The sequence below is a fragment of the Schistocerca gregaria genome, chromosome 2, assembly GCF_023897955.1.
Source record: "Schistocerca gregaria isolate iqSchGreg1 chromosome 2, iqSchGreg1.2, whole genome shotgun sequence".
Lineage (NCBI taxonomy): Eukaryota > Metazoa > Arthropoda > Insecta > Orthoptera > Acrididae > Schistocerca > Schistocerca gregaria.
In genome coordinates, this window is record NC_064921.1 from 582,270,921 (window position 1) to 582,294,988 (window position 24,068).

A 24,068-nucleotide genomic window follows, 5' to 3' on the forward strand; every position below is an offset into this window, starting at 1 on the left:
ACGTTAGACGGTCCACCTTATTCCAGTCATAACACTCCATTATGTTACTGATATATAAATGGAGATATAACAGCTTGCTGCTAGTTCTTGCCGTGTCTGGTGAATTTGTTCCTGTAGCATGTGGTTGTAAATAAGGTTTGCTTGCGCCGAGTGAAACATTCTCCTCGCCTTCAGAAACTTCGACACTGTCCCGGCAGTGTAGCAGGAAAGTTAAGCGTACACAGTTGCTGTACTTTCTTCCTGCGCAGTCCCTCCAGTTGCCGACCAAAACTGACATTTCCTCCCCGTAGAGGCGTTTAATCATACAATGTAAGCTTTCATGGCCGGTGTTGTCTTCAATTGAAACTTCCGGGCTGAGAGGCCATGGTCGATGTATAAATGAGACAAGTATTCTACCACAAACATCCCATTATCGTGTGCATATGTGTAGAGGAGCAATAGAGATTCACAAACACCATAATAATTTTAATAGAAAAGAGGAAGTTTTAAAGTTGGACAAAATATGGATGTCGACGCTGCGCCAGCAAAATGGCAATCTATTACTCTTAATCGAGAATGATGACATCTTCGAAAGATAGGCATACCGTCGTCATCACGTGACAAATGGTGGTGCACTCTATAAATGGGAGAGTACCTGGAGCCTCAGTGGCAGTAGCCGGACACCAGGCTATTTACAAATCTCTCATGATCTATCAGATGCATATACAAAGCAAAAACATCACTTTAGTTGCCTTTTAGTTGAGTGCAGGTGCTGTTTCTTGTTTGTTTACAAGAGTATATTTTGTGTAGGTCAATCTTTCATGAGTACTGCATCTGGTTGATTATTACTTGCTAACTAATCAGTTACTGGCACCTGTCAGGGCTGTATTGCTACCTATTTCCTCAAACTGCCATTGTTTACCAGTTTTGGGCTGCTGCTGTCAAACTGAATCATTGGTTAGTATATTGCTTTCAACATTAGTGGGACATTCATGTCTACATAGTGTGCCTTACAGATCTGTTTCATGGTTACAGTATCAGTAGTGCCAGATGTTGCAGAGATGTAAATAGTTTTTTCCTAAGGAAATTTATGTATGTGCGGAAACTAGTGTTTGAATTTTTCTTAGAGAAGGGAATAAATAATACAGTGCTTATGTGGAACCTCATATTTACATTATATAAGTTATGACTGATACAGCAAGTCATTAGTGAATACTTCTTATTGGATGGAATAGTGTTTTTTATGCTGTAAATTGTATAAAAATCAAGTAAAGAAATTACTGATATTAACTTTTTCTAACTGCTGTAGAAAAATGCTTCAAAAATTGTAAATCTCAACAAAAACCACAGAGAAATCTGTAAATAATTTACTTCATTTTTGCAGACTGGAAAGTGTTCAGTCATCATTGTACAGGAACTCAATAGTATGAGTAAAACACACTGCTTTTGCAAATAGTTAAATGATTTTTAAATGAATAGGCAAACATTTAACCCTATCCAATTTTCATGGATAACTTGAAAGTAGAGATGCAGAACCATGTTCATTGAAATAATCGGTGTATAATTTCATGTCGGTCTCTGAAAATTTTGTGTGCCAACAGAACTTGAATGGACAACTACTACTAATTGTTTATTGAATTGCAGAGCGGCCCCTTACAAGGTCCTCGCTTGACTCCACGTGTCAGCCAGTTACGACAAGAAGAATGTCTTGACCGTGAAGCAGCCCATGAGCGTGAAATACATTCAGCAATGCAGATGTCACAGTCATGGGAAGATCTCACACTTGTTCCCGGATCCCCATCGTCGTCAACATCATCATCAATGTGTAAGGTATGGCTTGAGAGGTTTCAGATCTTCTTTGTTCCGCCCTTGTCCTCAAAATTAATAGCAGGTTACCCGTTTTGTTTGGTAAACAAGAAAATGAAAGATGTTAGGACTTAAAGGAAAGAAAAGTACTGTTCACTGTATTATTTGAACTATAACAGGATACCTTACAGCACATTGAATTCACATTAGTGAGGGATATCATTGTCAGTTCCTGTCTCTCTGTATCTCCTCCGTGTCTGAACAGCATCGCTTTGGTTCACTCCAACACGCCTGGACACTTCCTTGAGAGCCCTTCCTGGCACAAAGTAAGAATGGGGACGTGATTGAACCACAGTATTCACCATCTAGACATGGCTGTACTAGAGACAACATGAGCTGTGTACCTCCTTCGTGGTGGAATGATTGGAACTGATCGGCTGTCGGACCCCCTCTGTCTAATAGGTGCTGCTCGTGCATGGTTATTTACATCTTTGGGTGGGTTTAATGACATCTCTGAACAGTCAAAGGGACTGTGTCTGTGATACAGTGTGTAGTATGCTCGCGTACCTCGTCTTCTGCAGAATAATCTCAAAGTTCACTGACTCAAAATGAGGGAGCTAGTGACTCACCATTTAGCATCCGAAATCACAAATCATTGTAATGAACATCACTGACCTCATTGTAATGAACGTCAGTGACCATTTCTTCGGTCATCTGTTCTGACTTATTCTTCCCTGAACAAAGAACCATCAGTGGGTAGACAAAATTCGCAAATAATAGTGAACTTCAATTGTTGTGTGAGGGAATGGCCTATATCCTAAATATTGTACACTGAAGTTGTCAGGAATGTTCATGCAAGTATACAAGAAAATAAGCACTAAGTCATTAAGAGTTATTTAAAAAATCTCTTGACTTTATGATTATATATTTTTATGGCCTTTATATATTTTTATGACCTTGTTGGAGCATTTTTGTCAGTCATTTGCTAGTCTTGTTGTTCAATAAGTGTATGTTTCGTTCCTCCCAAATCGCCCAGTATCTTTTGATTCATGCTGACCTTTTCTATCTTTCTTGAGCCGTCAGAACCCTCTTACTGTGTTTATTTTTGCTTTATATCTTATTGTCATGTTCTTAAAATTTTCTGTTTTGTTTTGCAAATCATCCAGGCTTATTTCTGGTTCTTCCATATCCTCTCTGATTTCTTTGATTCATCCTACTTGTTTCAAATTCCAGAGTTTCTCCATATTTTTTCCTTGTTAATCTAGTTTAAGGTGTCCTCTTGATGTAGCCAAAGAAATAACTCTTCTTACTTTGTTTCGTAGCTATAATATGCTCCATTCCCCTTTGCAGCATTTAATTTGGCACTATCTTCAATTGTCCTCCTTTTTTATATTTTTAATTTATGCATATTCTAGCTATTCTGATCTGTACTTCTAGGCTTTTGTTGATTTTGTTTTTCTAAGTGACTTTAAAAAGATTTTACATGCGTGTTATCTCTGGCTGAACCATTGTCTTTTGTTTTTTTCTTTTAATTTTTTTTTGTTGTTGTTGTTAATTGATAGACATTTTTTGTTGTATGTGGACCGTGTTAGTTTACGAGCCTTTATCATTTTATTAGATTTTTTCCTTGCAAGAGAAATTTTTTGTTAAAATTGTATAGTTTCTCCTAGGTATTTAAATTGTTTAACTACTTTTATTTTTTGTTGCCTACTGTTATGTTGTGTACTTCTAGTGGGTCTGCTACAGTCATCCCAGTGTTTTCGGATGTAGTTCTGTTTTTTGGGCTAATTATTTGCTTCCTGGCTTCCTCTATGTTATTAGGTAGTATCACTGGTTGTCTGAAAATCCTTAGTAGCCTGAAAATCCCTAGTAATTTTAATCTTTCTTGGTTCCAATTTTATAACTGCACAATGACATATAAAAAACTAATCTTATCTTTGTGAATGCTACCTGAATCCAGTGTGGTTTAACACCACATTATGGCTGCCAGTCTTTTACGATAGTCTCGTGTGTCTACACAGATCCAACACTTTGCGCAATCTGATGGCAGGCAATTGTGTGCATTTATCCACATCCCTTTCTTGAGCATAAAAGTCATATTCATCAGAGAGGCAGGTAGTGAAATAAAGTTCCATGTAACCACCGCTAATTGTAAAATTTTTACACATTTTGTCTCTCTGTACTGTGGGAGTCTGGTTATATATATAAGTAACGTTGTGGACCAGCTGTTCTATGAGATAACTGATGGATGGTATATCTAGCGAACCTGCTAACCTGTTGTTTTTACAAGGCATCTTGCACATTCCTTGCTACCAGTGCTCATAAATTGTCTTGTAGAAATATGAGATGTGATATTGCCTGTTGGAGCTCTACCCAGATTTTAAAATCCCTTACTAGACTAGTTGCTCTTCATATTTTCCTCATTATGTGGGAATCAGTATTGTATCTTGTATCAATACTTTGCCTCTCAGCATGTCAGGATGGCCACTTCAGTTCACAACATTTGTTGTTTTTGGGCAACAGGAGCCAAAAAATGGTACGCATGCCATCAGTTCGACTTGCAGCAATGTCGAATAAGCAGTACAGATAGATTGACACTTATTTTAGAGTTCCAGTGTTGGGCCAAGTCGATGAACAAAGCTTTACATTGCTTCATTGCAGTGCTTTGGCGATGGTGGTGATTCTGATGATGATTATGATAATTATGGTGGTGGTGGTGGTGGTGGTGACAATGATGATTGTTATGTTCTATTGGACAATGGTGAGGCATACTGGATCACAGAAAGTGACCAAGTCTGGTTCCATTCCATCCGAATATTGTGGAAGTTGGTGAAGATCATAATTTATCTACACAGCCCTGGGCTGAGTGCATTACTGTAGGTCGCAAGTTTTGTCAAGAGAATGTTTAATACTTGGCTGCAGCACTATGTAGGTCCTGTAATATTCTAACATATACTGAAAACTTTTGAAGCTTAAAAATGTAAAAACCATTTATATAAAAATAAACTTACATGGCAGTGAGTAGAAAGTTACAAAGTATAAAGTCTGCGCTGTGTTTATGAAACTCAGTGAGGAGGAGGAGGAGGAGGAGGAGGAGGAGGAGTTGTTCAGAAGCAAAGATTATGACACACACACACACACACACACACACACACACACACACACACACACACACGTGTTCTATATTATGGCCACCACTGTATGTTTTTGGGAGTTCCAAACTTTTTTCCATGTTGTACATATTTGATTGCTTTTCATTGTAGTTTCTACTCTGACATGTTCCTCCCATTTAACTATTCATTATTACATCATGTATTGGTTCAATTTTTAATTCTCACCTAATAGCTACATTTTTTATTTATCTAATTTTATACATCCTTTCATAGCTCTTAGAAACCCCATTTCATATGATTGAACCAACCATGGGGCTCACAGCTCTTTCACAGGGTGGTGCGCATGGGGCCCCAAGCTATTGCAGCTTTCTTCTCTCTCAAGCTCCATTTCCTTCCCCATATCCACTCTCCTTTCCATCCTAGCTTCTTCTCCCCCTTCACCCCCCCTCCCCCCTTTGTACTTCATGTTTCCATTTATGAGAGTCCCACTAATCCCTCAGTTCTGCTATTTCTTTTCTGTTATGTGAGACTCGTGTTCCCACTTTCTTTTCTTTTTTCAGCTTTTTCTGGTTCCCCTTGGGGTTTGACCTCCCTTTCTAAATTGTTTCCATAGTGTTAGCCATTTGAGGAAGAACACGGGCTGTTCATACTTGTCTGGCTGAGCCCCCTGACAACACAATGATTGCACTTATGCTACCTGAGCTGTCACCATCTCATGGATTTCTAGGAGTGGTTGCTCATCTTTTTGGAGCATCAGCACTTCCAGCAATGACCACTGTGCCAGGAAACCCTTGCCGCAGCTGGGTGGTGCCAACACGGTGAGCCCCTGATCAGATTGAGTGGTACCAGGCAGATGCCCTGCACATGAAATGTGCTAAGCTGACACTTCTGGCCACTCTCCCGCAGTTGTCTCAAGGAATGGTTCTCTCTCTGCTCCTACTTCTGATTCCTTGGCCTTCACATCCCTGACACCACTTGGGAGGAGGTCCAGACCTGATGGCTTGGAATGAAACCCTTTTCTTGTTACTTTGTTTGTTACAGGACAGACAGGGAGACTTTTGCCACTACCAAACCTTTCCTTTTTGTTGAATATAACAGAGACAGGTTTGGTGAAATTGACTCACTTGGTAACATGTGATCTGGTTCTGTACTGATTAACACTCTTCTGCCAGTCAGTTGGCTTCCCTATTTGCTTGCGAGTGGCAGACATTCTTGTGAGACATCCTTGGGAGCATTACTCCACATCAGTACTTAAATATCTTCCACATGGGCCTCAGCCTTCAATCTGATGAGGAACTTGGGACTGATCGGGCATGGCACAGTGTTCATTTCATCTGGCAAGAACAGAGAGAGATCCAAAGGACAATCATGTTGATACTGGTGCTCTATCCGGGCTTTTGAGTGGGATACTGTTCCAGAGAACGTCACAGTTAAGGTTTATCATTGCAATGTTAAGCCTTGTATCCCACCTCTTATGCACTGTTTCCAGTTTCTCTGTTTCGGTCACACGTCTCTGTGATGTAAGGCAAATCATATTTGTGGCATCTGTAGCTCCCCTCTCCATCTGGGGAGTCCTTGCACCTCACCACCCAAGTGCATGAACTACACTCCTGGAAATTGAAATAAGAACACGTGAATTCATTGTCCCAGGAAGGGGAAACTTATTGACACATTCCTGGGGTGAGATACATCACGTGAACACACTGACAGAACCACAGGCACATAGACACAGGCAACAGAGCATGCACAATGTCGGCACTAGTACAGTGTATATCCACCTTTCGCAGCAATGCAGGTTGCTATTCTCCCATGGAGACGATCGTAGAGATGCTGGATGTAGTCCTGTGGAACGGCTTGCCATGCCATTTCCACCTGGCACCTCAGTTGGACCAGTGTTCGTGCTGGACGTGCAGACCACGTGAGACGATGCTTCATCCAGTCCCAAACATGCTCAATGGGGTACAGATCCGGAGATCTTGCTGGCCAGGGTAGTTGACTTACACCTTCTAGAGCACGTTGGGTGGCACGGGATACATCGCTGAAGACGACACGTCTCCATTCGTCCCTCCATTGACACCTGTCGCGACACCACTGGAGGCGGGCTGCACGACGTTGGGGCGTGAGCGGAAGACGGCCTAACGGTGTGCGGGACCGTAGCCCAGCTTCATGGAGACGGTTGCGAATGGTCCTCGCCGATACCCCAGGAGCAACAGTGTCCCTAATTTGCTGGGAAGTGGCGGTGCGGTCCCCTACGGCACTGCGTAGGATCGTACGGTCTTGGCGTGCATCCGTGCGTTGCTGCGGTCCGGTCCCAGGTCGACGGGCACGTGCACCTTCCGCCGACCACTGGCGACAACATCGATGTACTGTGGAGACCTCACGCCCCACGTGTTGAGCAATTCGGCGGTACGTCCACCCGGCCTCCCGCATGCCCACTATATGCCCTCGCTCAAAGTCCGTCAACTGCACATACGGTTCACGTCCACGCTGTTGCGGCATGCTACCAGTGTTACAGACTGCGCTGGAGCTCCGTATGCCACGGCAAACTGGCTGACACTGACGGCGGCGGTGCACAAATGCTGCGCAGCTAGCGCCATTCGACGGCCAACACCGCGGTTCCTGGTGTGTCTGCTGTGCCGTGCGTGTGATCATTGCTTGTACAGCCCTCTCGCAGTGTCCGGAGCAAGTATGGTGGGTCTGACACACCGGTGTCAATGTGTTCTTTTTTCCATTTCCGGGAGTGTATTATTGCTCACATTCTCCTCACTCATCAGATAGCCTGATCTATAACCTACACTGTGTGGGCTTCAGGGCTGTGCATTCTCTTTCGGATTCTGATGTTGCTGGGACTTGCTGTCTTTCCAACCAAATTTCCTCTTTACCTCCTAAGGAGAAGAAGAAGATATGTAAGTCCTGGGGTGAGAGAATCTGTGACATCCCTACGGGTGTGATCTTACATTCGTGGATGACAATCCATCGTTTTTGGTGATGGACACTGACTCAGCACAATGACTGATTCTGGCCTATTTGACATCCATCCAGGCTCTTATACTACTCTCCTCCAGTGGAACTGTAATGGTTAAAATTGTCATCTTTTGGAATTGCAGCATCTTCTTTCTCTATATTATGAAGCTTGTGTTGTAATGGAGGGATGTGATTTTGTGAATACTCTTTTGTTGACTCTTCATGGTTTCCAAGCCTTCTGCCACAATCAGGGTATGTTGCTGTCCACAGATGTTGTTAGTTCCTGGTTTCCTTCTCATACAGCACTGGGAGCAGTGGCTGTTTGGATCCATTTAGACTATGAGGTAAAAATTTGCAATTTTTATATCCTCCCAGATGGCCCTATACACTTCCCACTCTTCTTGCCCTTCGTTGGTAGCTCCCACCTCATTTCTTCCCCATGGGGATTTTAATACCAGTAACCTTCAGTGAGATGGTACTGTGACCACTGACTGGAGCAGGATTGTTGAAGACCTGCTGACAGGCCTCCTCAACAGTGGAGCCCCCTCACACTTTAGTGTGGCACATGGCATGTTTTCAGCCATTAATCTTTCCCTCTGTAGCCCTGGAATCCTCCCATTCATTCAATGGAGAGTTCATGACAATTTGTACAGCAGTGATCATTTTCCAGTCGTCTTTATTTTCTCCAGCATCACTTGCTTGGTCGCCTTCCTCCACTAATGTGGATTGAGATGCCGTTTCTTATGCTGCCAACCAAACCGCTTTACCTCATGAAAGCATTGGTGAGTCTGTACAGTGTTTGACCGACACCACCCTTTCGCCAGTTGTTTTGACGATTCCTTTTTCCTCGGGTTCTCCTCGATTGAACACTGCCCCTTGGTGGGCCCTTGAAATTGCGGTGGCTATTAACGATTGCTGTTGTGCCCTCCAATGCTACAAACAGCTTCCATCTCCTGGACTCTAAAGGGCTTCATGCCTGGGCCCATTATCTTCTTAAACGCCAGAAATGGGTTAGTTGGAAACCACGTCACTGCCATACTCCCTTTTCTCAGGAATGGGCAAATATCAGGTGCATTTTTGCGTCCTTCTGCAGGTGCCCTTGGGAATTTCCCAGAATAGTGTTATTCCCAGCATGGACTCTATTGCTAAGCATTTTACTCGGCGTTTTGCATAGGCCTGAGCGTTGGTCCACTATCTGCCTGCATTCTGTCCTCTCAAACACCATCTGTAATGACTCCCTTTACCTTTTGTTCCCTGTTACCTGGAGCCTTATAATGCCTCATTTGGTGGTGGGAGATTGCCAGCATACTCGCTCTCTGCCCTGACACAACTCCTGAACTGGACCAAGTGCAACCAAATGCTTCAGCACTTATTGATGGCTAGCCTACATAATATACTTGCCCTTTTGAACCATCTCAGAGGTGAGGAGAAATTCCCTTCCCAATGGGAGAAAGTTTTGTTATTCCAGTTTGGAAACCGGGTAAATTTCCTCTTCAGATGGACAGCTATCGTCCGATCAGTTTAACCATTGTCCTCTGAAAGTTACTTGAATGTGTGGCGAGTTGGAGGCTGTATTGGATTCTTCAATCCTGGATCTTTTGGCTTTGACCCAGGGTAGTTTCCACCGAGGCTGCAGTACTACAGATAATTTAGTCCACCTGGATTGTGCTATCTATCTGACTTTTTCTGGATGTCAACATCTTGTAGTAGTCTACTATGATATGCATAAAGTTTATGATAACACACAATGCCACCACATCCTTTTCACCTTGCGCAAGTGGGCTCTTTATGACCCACTCCCATGTTTTATCTGGAACTTTATTTCATGTTGCACTTTTAGGTAGATGTTTGCCTCTCTCATAGCACCTCTCATCTGCAGATGAACAGGGTTCTGTGGGGTTCTGTTTTGACTGTCTCTCTCTTTTTCAGTGGCCTGCTGGGGCTGTGCGACCTACAGTGTCTCCCTCTTTGTATGCTGAGACATTTGCATTAATTTTTGTTTGTCCGCGATGGGCATTGCTGAAAGCTGAGTGCAGGGAGCAATTCACCAAACACAATCTTGGACTATCACTCATGGCTTCCAGTTGTCAGCTGCTAAGACCTGTGTTATGCGTTTCTGTCATCACCTTACAGTGCATCCCCATCCAGATCTGTACCTTTATAGCCAGTCCCTCAGTGTGCTAGACTCTCATCATTTTTTGGGTCTGGTCTTTGACACCTGGTTGACATTGCTTCACCGTTTCCATCAACTAAAGCAAACATGTGGGTCCCTCCTCAGTACTCCCTGGTGTCTCAGCAACACCAGCTGGGACGCAGGCCATTCTGTTCTGATAATGGGTCTATACAGCATTGATCGAGTCTTGTCTAGATTACGTAAGTCTCACATACAGCTCGGTATTACCTGTGATGTTACAGATGCTGGACCTTGTACATCATTGTGTGGTATGACTGGAAGCTGCTGCCTTTCAAACTAGCCCCATGACCAGCCTCCTAGTGGAGACTGGTGTTCGATCATTGTGGTTTCTGTGCCACAATGGTTGATTACTTTTGTGTTATGCATCCACTGCTCCTTAGCGCACCTGAACGACCATCTCCTCTTTCCAGATATGGAGACCCACCTTCCATATCCAGCCTTCCCCTCCACCACCTCATTTCTGGGCCTGCACTTATAAACCTCTATGGTTCATACCTCGTCTAAAACTCTGTGTTGACCTGTCACAACCTCCGAAAGATTCTGCTTATCCTGAGGTGCTCCACTGCCAATTCTTCTCCATTCTTGGCACATTTTGGGGTTCAGAAGTTGTGTATACTGATGTCTCAATGATTGGCTACTTGCCAGATGGCTGCAGTGCAGAGCTGGTAGCCATCTCTCGTGTTCTTGAGCATATCCTTTCCCACACCGGTGAAGCCTTCCTCATACGTAGCGACTATTTGAGCAGTCTACAAACTCTTGACCAGTGTTACCATTCCCATCTCTTGGTCTTGACTATCCAGGATTCCCTTTTTGCCCTTAAACAGTGTGGGTGCTCAGTGACCTTTGTGTGGATCCTGGGGAATGAACTTGTTGACAGGCTGGCCTAATTGGCTGCCTTGTCAGTTCGGTATTTCGGAATTGCATCTCTGATCAGTATTACACTTTAAAGTTAGGGATAAGGATTTGGAATACAGAATTGTGTACTCTGAATTTTCCTAACAAACTATGGAAGATAAAGGAAACCATGAACTCACAGAGGTCCTCCCTGCCGGCCTCTTGCAAAGGACTCTATCATCCTTTGCCGCCTCTGTATCAGACATTTGACTGGCTCAGGATCATCTTCTCTGTCATGATTACACACACTACTGTTGTCATGGTGAGTGTTTGACAGTGTTCCACATTTTGCTTGATTTTCCTTACGCAGCTGTAGTGTGGCTGACTCTTGCCTCCTCTGACCTGTACAGGCGGCAGCTGTGTGGGCTTCGTGGTATGCCCCAGCCTCCGCCCTACCCACTCTTTTGCTGTTCTTTCCCCTTGTATGTTCTGTCTGACTTGATGTTCTTACTCTGTTTTCTTGTACATGTATCTCCTGTCCATTTTGCTAGTCTTTTGTGGGTATTGTTGGGTGGGGTGTCTCAATTACATGGCAAGTGGTGTGTGCCCCATTACACTTTGTCTTTGGCAGCCTCCAGCTGCTCCCAGGATGGGACACCTCACCCGCCTTTCTCCCTTTTCTTCCCTTTTCTTCTTGCTTGTTCATTTCTCTAGGCTTTGTTGACCTTCAATAGACCCTGGGGTTTTCTTTTCCTGGGTTTTGTGCACAAGGCCCTTCTTTGGTGCGAAGTTTTGCTGACTTGCCTGTTCCACATAGAGGGATTGATGACCTCTTGGTTTGGCTCCTTAAACGAACCAACCAACTGTATGGTTGAATCTTATTTCTGTCATTTGATAGTGTCCAGGTCTCGCTGCTGTAGACAAGGGTAGACACTATCATAGTTTCATAAAATTTTAGTTTCTTTCCTCACCTTATTTTTGAAGACCATAACACAGTATGAACCTAAAAAAGGAATTCAGCTGCAGCAAGATTTACAGTCTTGATGATACTAGAGGTACACTGTCCAGTCATGTTAATGTGACCACCTGTCAAAGACCTGAATAACCAACTTTCGCAGTGCGAGCAACTGCGAGATATGTAGGATGATTGTCAGTGAGGTGCTCGAAGGTACCAACAATGATGTGTAGCCATTCCAAGTCCTTTTCTGTGGCCTGCACTTGGTTTCTTGCTTGAGAATCCATGGCACATACAGCTCAATTGATGTAGTCTCACAGATTTTTTATTAGATTTAAATCCAGAAGTTTGTTTGCTAGGGGAATATAGTAAACTGATCCTGGCCCTCTTTAAGCAATGCACATACACTGCGAGCTGTGTGACAGGTTGCATTTTCATCCAGTTTCACAATTACCATGAAATTCCAAAGCATTTTCTGTAACCAGCTATTACAGGGAGTAGCTATAAGTTCATGGGTCTTCACTTAGAGTACAAACCATACTAGGAACATCACATACTTCGTATTGTGTAGAGATTGAGCTTGGCTGCTTCTGAATTAAGAACAGTTTCTCACATTTTTGACTAGGTCATACAGGCAGCCACTTGGGCCTGCTCTTTCCATTATACCTTCTGGAAGTAGACTTTTTCACAAAGTATTAAATCCCTTAGGAAAGAGTGACTTGAATAATTTATTGTGTAAATCCAAGAAGCTGTATCCACAAATTGTTAAGGCCATTTGGAATGCCTACCACTGTTTCACAGTACATATTTTCCCTCGTGTGCATTGTTATAAGAAAACCCCAGAGTATTGTAGAACGTCACACAGAAGACAAGACATAAGAATGACATTGTACAAAGAAGTGCCAAGTAAATTTCATGCCTAAATTTTCAACTACTTCCCACTGAACTTAAATGTTGAAGAAACAGAGTCCCCTATTTAAAACAAAACTACAATATTTTAACTGACTTGACTGGGGTTTTTGGTGAAACTCTGTAATTATGGTACAAGAAACACATTTTCTTTTCTATTTTATTCAAGTTTTCCGCTGAGTTATGATACAAAGTATCTACAGCTACCAAAGAAATAAAATGTTAGTTCAGAATTTGTGATCTGTGTATTATCTGGTTTCCAGGTGCCAGCAGATTCATGGTGCTTGCATCATCTGCCATATCATTGTTGAGCAAAAAGTTTCAGTTCTTCAATACAAGTCTCATTAAGTATCTAATTGATTTCTGGCACATATTTCAAATTGTAATCATACTGAGTGAGATCATTACTGAATGATTCTAGTTAATACCTGTGAAATGTATTACTGTGCAAAAATTGCTGCAACTCAATTATGGTAAGCATGCCCAGACATGGAAAGCCCTCTTTAAACTTCTGATTTTAATGGACCTTATGTGGGAACTGAAACTACTTCCACTGGCACGTGTATACTTTTGCTTCCTCACACCAGTAACCCCACACAATCCTATGCTTTACTTACTCTCCAAAGTCCACAAACTCAACCCCAAAGCTCTCCGAACTGGTCGTCCCATTGTAGCTGGGTACAATGCGCAAATAGAACAAATCTCTGCCATTGTTGATGAATGCCTCCAAACTATTGTCCGTAATCTTTTACATTCAAGATACTGCTCACTTCCTACACCATCTCAAATTGTTCCTGTCCCATTATCACCTGCCTCCTTGCTGGTCACTGGACTGTGACATCCTTGTACACCAACATCCCCCAAGCTCATTGCCTTGCGGCCATGGATCACAACATTTCCCAACATTGTCCTGATACCAGACGCATCACTGCATTCCTAATCCTCGTAGCCAACCACATCCCGATGCACAATTATTTCACTTTGGAAGGCCAAATGTACAAACAAATCTGTCATACTGCCATGGGTGCTCGCTTGGCACCATCCTATGCCAACTTATTTATGGACCACCTGGAGGAATCCTTCCTATCTAGTCAACAACTGAAACCTCTTGCATGGCTCAGGCTCATTGATGACATTTTGAAGGATAACATTTGCTGTTTCCTCTGTAACTTCAACACTTATTCCCAAATCTGTTTCATTTGGTCCTTCACAAATCATTGAGCCAACTTCCTGGATATCAATCTCTCCCTCTTTCTACATCTCTTTTGTTGTACCCTCTGTATTTTTTTCACCTTGTTGTGAGCCCACAAAGTCACCTGCCCAAAGACCTGCCTCTTTCCCACTGCCTCCTCTTGCATTCTTCCCTATCCCCTCCCCACCTCCATCAGCCATCAGCTGAGGCAGCTGCTTTCAGTAATCAAGTATCAATAATTAAATTTGTCGTGACCACAGGAGTGTGTGTGTGTGGGTGTCTGTCTGGTTGTGTGTTGGTATGTATGTGTGTACCGTTGTTGGAAAAAGAGCTAGTGCTCGAAAACTAGTGTGAGTACTGTGCTCCATGCAGCGATCCACTTGAGGTGAATTGTTGCCTTTCCCTTATTTTATGTATTGCTCAAAACACTTGCAAAACTATTCTAAAGACTTTAGATTGGTTGTCAAGTAGTTTTGGGAACCATTTCTATTGAGACAAACAACCTCTTAAAAAGTAATAAACTGATGGCGTACTAAAATGTAGTAAAATACTATGTCACTCTAAACCTCAATATGCCTGTTGTAACGTCCAAAAACCTACTGAATATTGTGACGATCAATGTTACGAAAGGATGAAGGAGTTTGCAGTAACCAGTATGTTATGAAATGGTTAATGTCCAGTGTTATATTTGTGTTCATATTGATGGTTCCTCGTGAACACATGAAGTCTAGTTTTATAACCTTGAGATTAGACATTGTACCTCATCTGTCAGTAATCATGCTTGATTCGCCACTCTTCTCTAGCCTCATTTTCCATTGAAGCTTTTATATTTAACCTGTTAGTTCTGGAATTAGAATCTAGACTTTTAGGCCCTTTCCTTCTTCTGGATCTGGTATGATCACTCTCCCATTACTTCTAGCACTTCAAAATCTCACTATCCTTTTTAATTTTTTAATACCTGTTTACCTTCTTCTCTCAATGAGATAACCATTAAAAGCTTTAAAACCAAGAGGTCCAACTGGATTTTCTAATTTGTGTGCTTGACAATTCAGCTTCAGATCTTCCTCTTTTGACTATTGGTTAATAGGAACTCTTGTCTCAAATATTATTGATTTTCAGTTCCCAGTGTTCATTTTGATTTGAAATTATTTACTGCCTGCATTCCTTCTTGGTTTTCCTAACAAATGGGTACTGACAGTATAGGCTACAAAAGTTACATCTATAAAATGTAATGAAAACTTAACTGTATCTTTATTATTTTACAGCAGCAGGAGCAGAATGAAGCAAATCGACGTATGTTGCAACGTTACATTGATCATCCCTTGCAACTGTCGCTTCCAAATACTGGAGGACCACCTGTGTGTTCATCACCATCACCAACAAGACAAGGTCTTGGAAGACAATGTTTTTCACCAGGCTTTTTCAAGAACAGCTTATCACCAAGCCCAACAAGAAAGGCCTTTGCCACCAGGTATGTTAAAGAGTTCCAAATACTGCACTATTAAACTTTTTAGCTCAGTGTAATGGTATTTGTGATGCAGACACCACCATTAGCCAGGAAGGTCACTTCTGCCCCAGAACAGTGTGTGCAGGAACTGTGGGTTGTATTTTATCAGTGCCACAGCGAGTGCAGAGTCAGAAGATATCATTCAGTATAAACATTCTTTATTCAGCATGACTTCTGTACAAGAGGTCATTGTCAGCATCTTGATTGCTTGTTTGGTCATCCAGGCAGTGGAGTACTACCTCGTCATGACTCCTTGGTGTTCATGGCCCTACACTAGCAGATGTGTATGTTAGACAGTTGACTGCTGCCAATCCAGGAACCTTGGAGTCACCCAGAGTTCTGATTGGAGTCATCCTAGATATGGCCTCTACTCAGTGGCAGTGGCTCAAAACCCGGAACCATCAGGTCTAGTGGTGGCTCATAGACCAGTGGCTATCTGATGATGCTACTTAGCAAGGTTGAAGCTGCTCGGCCTGACAATGGACTGATGGCTAGTGTGGAGACTGTTACAGCAGGGGCTGTAGTTAGAAGTCAATGAACCAGTCAAAGTAAAAGTACAAATGCCACTAATGGCTGGGTGGGTGAGTAGTTGTAGTTGCTCTGACTAGCTGTGTTGTAACAGGAGCCTGGCTGGTCTCATGTAAGTGGCTATGGAAGTGCAACATTGTCCGTGGCATGTGAAAATCCAGCCTACCACTATGGCAGATTGCTGTATTGCAGAATGCTACATCAGCAGTAGTCTGGCATCCGTTGACAGGATTTCGTAGACGGATTGCCTACACGCCTCTCAGTGGGTTGTGAAGTTTGGTCTGTGATTGTTACTGCTACAACAGTTATGTACTGTCAACACGTAACCTGCTGTATATGAGATTTGGTGTGTACATTTGCATTTTTCTATATCCCTTCCCCTCACTATCCTTTTCCCATCCCCAATTAGCCTAGTGATATCACTCATATTTGATTATTTTTCTCTACCAAAAAATTGAAAAAGGCTTCATATATTCTGTTTACAGTTCTCAAATTATGTAAGCTTTCAGTTTGTGTTTGGGTTTCTTTCTTTTATTCCCAATTCCTTATGCCAAATGGCAAATATGTCTTGCTTCTGATGTGTCTGCATTGCTGTGAAGTTTGGAGATTAAAATGGAAAGTTTTAGAATTGCAGAAAATTAGCCACAACAGGCTCATTGTATTCCCAGAAAGTTACCTGTAACATGCAGTCTGAGCTAAATCTTGGAGAATTTCTTAAAAATTGTTTCAAAAAAATCAAATATTTAATTCATATCTATCATAATCTGCTGCAGGGCTTGAGCACTTGATTGTCTCACACATTTGAATGTATGATGGCCTCTGAATGTGGTAAAAAGTTCCTGAAATGTCTTAACAGAGAAGGATAGGAAGTTATGTGACTGAATGCTGCAACACAAACTGATTGAGGAAACCACTACAGAAATGTATAGTAAAAAAGTAAACTAGTGTTAATCAACACTAGAAGAAGAGTTCGAAAACTGTACTGCTGACACCAGAAGTGTGAAAGAACTGGATGACACATCAAATAAACTGAAAAAAAAGGAACTCCTAATTCAGATAGAACTCATTATTATAAATATATGTTGGAGAAAGGATAAAGGATGATACTAATATTGGAAGTACCATAAGCTTATCCATTCTGTGCTAAGATGAAAATCATTGGTTTTCAGGCAATGGTTGAAAAGGATTGTTTCTTCAAAGGTAGGTCATGTATCGACACAGTTTATACTTCACAGCATATTGCAAAAAAATATAGGAATATGTGGCTGTTAGAAACTCTTTAAAGATCTTTGAAAAAGTTCTCTCTCTCTCTCTCTCTCTCTCTCTCTCTCTCTCTCTCTCTCTCTCTCTCTCTCTCTCTCCAGCTATGGAATATATTGCAAGAGAGAGCAAGAGGAGTGCCAAATCTTGTAATGAAGATAACCAAAAGTCTCTATATACCAACTGCTTCATTAATATGTTGGTGATGGTCAGCACAGAGTCATTAAATATTAACTAGGTTGTTACATAAGAATATTACCTATCAGGTATTCTGTTCATTTATTATTTGGATGAATTAATCAACTCTTCATTGGTCCTCAGTGAATGAGATCATCCATTTCATTTATATGCAATGTGAATGACTTCCCCAAGATTTCTAGGCATTAAGTGCTTTATTACCATGTATGCTGATGACCCATTGCAATGCCAGTAGTGATATTGAATTAACATGTTTAAAAACATGTAAGGCTCAGAGGCAGTTGTACAAGAATGGCACAAATGCAACACTTAAGCAAAATATTGTAGCTAATCAGGGTCTGATTGAGAAAAAACGTGCAGCAGAATCATCAGTATGGCTAAACAATAAAGTGACATTGAAAATACTGACACTATCTTCCATTTAAGACTTACGATAAAGTATGTTCTTAATTCATAAACTATAAATAATACGGAGGAGCAGAACATAAATTACATTGATGTGAACTTGTCGGTTGCTGTGTAACAGCTAAGTGCATATTGGCTTTTTTGCCAAATGATTCTTTCGGAATTTTGCTGAGTCCACTGCAGGAAACAATGTATCACTAGTCTTATACTTTGTTAAGTGATCAGAATGAACTACAATCTTCTGATCTGGCAGATGTAATTCGACATTGACAGACAACATGAAATGTAATATCTGAAATGGTTCATCCCAGTGGCCCATAAATTTCTTAGTTTTGCAAATACTTGGTTTAATGTTGATCTGTTACAGTAGCCTTTGGACTTCCAAATACTCGTTCTAAATGATTGCCAAATTCTTTCACAACTGTCATGTCTTCTAGTAGGGATCATAATAAGATAGCAATATAAATGGTCTGTGGTTGACAAAATGTATCAGTTATTTCAGGCTGTTATGCGGAACAATTCAACAATATTGGGTGCTACAGTCTCAAAATTTGAAGAGAGATTTGATCTTTGGCCTTGTGCCCTCTTAGTGCACAGACATCTTCAACATCTTTCATTCATTGGGGGATGCCAATAATGGCTCGTGATGCACACTTGCATAGTGCTTTCCCCATTTTATTTCATAAACTGTCTTGTAATAAAATGCAGTGAGGTAGTCAATTTCTTACAGCCGGGAATGGATTCTAGTGCCATTTTTAATTCCTCAATAAGAACATAATCCACTACCAGGATCTTAATTTTCATACTCAAAGCATCTGCATTATAGTTTAACCTTGCCAGGCTCATGTATTTGATTATGTAGTTATAGTCACTAAGTTTCAAAGCCCATATTAAAAATCTGCTGCTCTGGTCTGTTAAATTCAAAAGCCATGTGGTCTGTAATTACTGTGAACTGTCACCCATATATAGGTAACACTGAAAGTAATGGGTTGTAAAAGTTTCCTTCTGTTATGCTGTAGTTCTGTTCAGCTTGATTCAGCTGATGTAATGCATAACCAGTTGGTTTTTCTTTGCCGTCTTGTAATTGACTCAAAATGCAGCTAATAGCTATGTTTCCAGCATCTCACAACAATATAAAAGGTAGCGCAGTATCTGGATAAGACAAGGAAGGTGAACATGAAGAATTCCTTTCAGTTTTAAGATGGCACACTCTGTTTGTTGTCGAGACAAAAGGAGTTTATTTCTTTAGACATTTTGTGAGTGGTTTCTTGGTGTCTGCACAGTTTTCTCACATATGATGGTAGTAATTTGCTAAACAGAAATGATTGCAATTTTTCTCGGTGCTGGAAAATTGGTCACTGAATCCGTTAACTATGGATCTGATCTTACACTTCTGCCAGAATTATTTGGACTAGATAGTGCACTTGTGGTAGCATAAAACTCCGCTTTTATAATTTCAAATTTAAATTAGCATCACTAAAATGAGTTAGCAGATTTCTCAGTCATTATGCATGTTCTCTCATCATACTTGGAGAAATAATTATGCCATGCAGATAAACTAGAACATGGTCAGCTTTAAACCCTGTAAGAATAAATCCACAAAAAAACCGAAATGTAGCAGGACCATTTTGGAGGCCAAAGGGCATCCTTAGGTTCATAATGCCCAAATGGCAAAAAAAGCTATCTTTTTCCTGATCTTATGGAGCTATAGAAATTTGATAGTAGCCTGAGTGCATATCTAAGGTGGCGAAAAATTTGCATTTGCCAAGGTGATCCTTGGAAGGATCCTTCTTGAATGCTCTCATATCTACACAGATCGATAAACCATTTCTCCATTATTGATTTCCTTCAGGCCAACCACTTTAGGTGAAGCCCAGAAACTGAAAAGAGGTTGAATTAATCATACTTCTAGCAAATCTGAAACATTTTTCTCCACTATGGGCTGCAAGTGATAAGGTAACCAACAAGGTTTCTGGACCACAGGCTAACCATCACATGTAGGGCCCCATAGTATGTTAAAGAAATTATTGGAAACTGTTTCTTTTCTTCAGACAAACTTGCAAACTTGGCTAGAACAGGGTACAATACTTCCTGATCTGTCTTACCCAGGTGTTAAAGTTTCTTTTTAATTTTCGCTTTTACAGGTGATGTAACTGTTCTTTAGGGCTGTTTGTTTTCTTGGTATGCTGTTATCTAATCAGTATTTAATTCACACACTTTGGCTTGTATTGTACCTCAGGGAATTTTAACACATCTGCTTCAAAAATCATCCATGGTCAATGACAAAAATGGGCTCTCTTATGTCTTACTCTGTCAAGATAAACTGTGCTTCACATGCACCAGTTTACTATGTCAATCTTTATTTCTTCTTAATGGATCCACTAAGAAAATACTTCATCTTAACAAATCTTTCTTGACCTACAATTTTCCCTGTACCATACGATATTTTCTAGATTTTGTTTAACTTCATTGCTCTGGTACTCTATTTAATGGGTTGTCAGAAATAGTCATTCATTCTTATAGTAAGAACACTGCTAAAATGGTGGATATTTCCCACAATTTGGAGCTCATGTGTTTAAAAGTTAACTATGCCTAGAAAATGGTGCAGGATATCATTGCCTAAAATGGCATCAAAATTGTAGTGATGCTTCCAGACCACTTCAAATGTGAACTCGTACTTCCTTCTGTCCATTTCCAGTCCCACATTTTCTGAAACTACTGAGTAGGTTACCTTTTTGCCCAATCCAGTTAGTCTACAATGCAGTGATTTTAATTCACGGCCGCAAATAGATGTAACAAACAAAACACTTACTGTGCACCTGTATCAATGATAAAGGTAGACTGTCTGCTGTAGATTTTACCGTGCAAAGTTAAGTTTGCCACCTGAGCGAGTCCTACCTCTCTTATTGGATGCACTTTTGGAAGGAAAGTGATGAGCAGTGGCAGAACTGTTCCATTTTGTATTTCATGTATTGCCATTCCTTTGAGCGCTTTGGTAACCTGTTTCGCTAGCTGAGTGATGGCAGAGACAAGCAAATTTGCAAAAATTGCAGCGCACTGTCAGTGAATGTACATCTGGCGGGGCTTACTCTGGTGGAAGATTGTACGAATTACTGGGACTTCTCATGTAAAAACAAAAGTCAAATGGCCTCCCTTAGTGTGCCTGGTGAAGCCCTCTCACCTCAGCACCTACCTGCGGATCAGTCCTGCAAACAAATAGGTCTACACAGCAAGCTCATGATTCACTGAGTTATACCTCTTTTCTTTCATTACTGATCATTAATACAAATGTGCTACATGACACAGCTGTTGTTGTGTCAGCAAAGTGCTGTAAATTTACTCCAGAATTTTGGCTTAGGGTGGAACTTTCTCTGTAGTTTTCACTGTGCTTACATCTATGTCTATCCCCTAGTCTTTTAGCAAGGACATGAAATGCTGTGGTATTTCTGAGCCTTTCCATGGAATTTGCATAACTGCATGCCTCTCCTTGCAACTTAAGGTTAGCAACTCCTCTCAGAACTTCATCACTACATATGGACAGTTTCCTTACATCTGTTAAATTTTATATGAAAGTGTGAACATTTTCACGTGGTTTACCTTCGAAGGTAGGAACCAGCAACCAGTTTGCAGCATCAATTACAGGCTTAGATGTAACCGGCTATAGGAACTCCGGAAATGGGGAAGAAAGGTTAGCTACAAGCACAGTTCTGCTTTGCTGTGTTAAATTTACTAATGCTTCATTTAGGTACCTTTGCAGGTCTTCATTCTCTACCCAGGATTGATCCAGTCTTGCTTGCTCTCAGTGACATTTCTTGCAGCATAGTAGCTCGGCGGCATCTTTTCCCTAAAAGTGAAGCTCGCAACTTACATTTGTTGCTAGATGAATGGTGTGACGGTGTTGGGCATTGACACAACAGTGGCACTCCCCATCAGGGTGGTGCTGGGTCATCATACCTGCTCACCGGCAGGCCAGTCTGTATGCGCCAAACACTCATCTGTTGTGTTGCAGCATGAAGCCCTCCACAACTGTTTCATGCATCCATTCATGGCTTAGTAATTTGTATGTGACACCTTAAATGTAAAAGCAAGGTGAATTCAGTATCATATTCCTGACACTAGTTTGTAAAGGCCCTAGGGGGTGTATTCAGTACTGGAAAGCAGTGTAGGCTTGTAATTAATATATGAGGCTCAGGTTTAAAATAAGAAACCACATCAGTTTATTTGCTCATTGGGATTACCAATGGGACAAGATAGGTTAACTCCAGTGACCTCAAGTGAGGTGGCGCAGTGGATAGCACACTGGACTCGCATTCGGGAGGACGACGGTTCAATCCCGTCTCCGGCCATCCTGATTTAGATTTTCCGTGATTTCCCTAAATCGCTTCAGGCAAATGCCGGGATGGTTCCTTTGAAAGGGCACGGCCGATTTCCTTCCCCACCCTTCCCTCTCCCGAGATTTCGCTCCGTCTCTAATGACCCCGTTGTCGACGAGATGTTAAACACTAATCTCCTCCTCCTCCTCCTCCTCCTCCACCAGTGACCCCAGACCCATCTAGGAGAAAAGTTGCTCCCATGTGTGTTTGGCGTCTTAGCTATAACACAATGAATAGGGAGTACTGCGTGGCAGATATGTCAGTGCGATGTTGTCAAAGTTACCATTAATTGTTGTTGTTGTTGTTGTTGTTCTTTCATCTTTTAGATTTGTTCTCATGGTTCGGCTACTTCGTACTGCAGCCGTGTGTGAACTTATTCCTGTTGCCATCATGTCCAGGCAGGGTGATGATGTAAGAGTGTGTCTCACTATGTCCAACTACCGAATGATGAACACATCTTCAACAATAATCTTCTGTGTTGTTCCAGCACATTGATCAATATTTTGACTTGAGGTCTAAGAATTCAAATCTTCATTTGTCTTGAGTGTATGTCCGTTGTCTTCGTAGGTATCCAGGACACCTTCAAGGGGTATCACGAAGCCATACATGTCCACATCCATAAGTGCTACTGCACTACCACGCCGCACCTTGGCCTTGTTATTTTACATCACTGCATACACATATTCTGCGTATCAATTGAGGAGTGCACTGTGGATTGTTTCCACTACATAAAATGTATATGAGAGATATGACCATCTTTCGCCAGCATGAATGTCTTCAGCGGAACAGAGGTCATTCTCATAAATAAGCCATATTACAACACGACATATTCACTGACTGAGACAGAAGATGTCATGCAAAACTCCTGTAATGTGCTCTTTACAATTCAGTATAACATATCTGATATCATATTACAATTTGTTATCCATTTAATTTATCCTTGATGAAAATAATTTTTTCTTTATAAGTTTATGCATGATTATTTTCTTTGGTCTCGAAGAGTTGGCATGGAAGATGTCTCTATTAGGTGGATTCAGCTAACCAAATGACTAAGCCCCCCTGTTTGGTATACCTGTCCCCAGACTTCTCCTCCCAAGATGCAGCACAGGACGTTTCTTTCTTGAATGCACCTGTCCACAGGCATAGGACTGCCCTTCTATAGGTCTGCCTGCTCATTTCTACTCCAACTAATCTAAAGCAGCGTACACTTCACCATATAAAATCTGTCTACACAGTATCTCAGTATCATTTTTCACCATGACAGGAAAGATCTCCTTCAGTTATGGCTTGTCTTTACCCCAATTTTAAAGCATACTGCACCATACTCCATATACAAAACTGCTTTTACCTACATGCTTGGTGCTTTGCGGAAACACATCGGTGTTAGCGTATAACTTTGGTTTACGATAATCCCATGTTCATTTCCTTTTCTCAGGATATTTTAGGTCTGCTACTATGTTTGTATTTAAAATTATCCAAGCCAACACATACAGCTCAATTTATCACTAAAAATACCTCAAGAAATAATAAAGCAAGGACTGAAATTGCCATTTCTGGATTTTATATTGACGACAAAACCTGCCAGGGTAGTCAAGATAACAATTTTCTTTTCTCCATTGCCACTTATTTTATAAAACACCTATATCACAATATGTACCCGGGTGATTAACTATTATTTGTCTTCTCACACTGATTGAACATTATGTTACTTGAATACTGCCTAATTTTCACGTCCACTACTACCGTTCCTTGTGTAAGTCCTCCTCTCTATTTAAAACTGATAAAACAATCTTGTTTTATTGATTATGCACCTGCGCTATAAATTGATCCGATTTCTCTCTAGATGTCACT

General features: G+C 41.4%; 1 protein-coding gene across 2 annotated transcripts in view; it reads left to right on the forward strand.

The window, feature by feature from the left end:
• Nucleotides 1-24,068, forward strand: part of LOC126333482 (P2R1A-PPP2R2A-interacting phosphatase regulator 1) — a 58,733-nt gene that overhangs the window by 18,583 nt on the left and 16,082 nt on the right. Inside the window, exons 3-4 of one of the 2 annotated variants that reach the window (XM_049996738.1) lie at nt 1,624-1,809; nt 15,212-15,417. In XM_049996738.1, coding sequence (XP_049852695.1) covers nt 1,624-1,809; nt 15,212-15,417 — 392 coding nt within the window. The remainder of the gene's footprint in view (nt 1-1,623; nt 1,810-15,211; nt 15,418-24,068) is intronic. The other variant, XM_049996739.1, reaches the window with a different exon arrangement.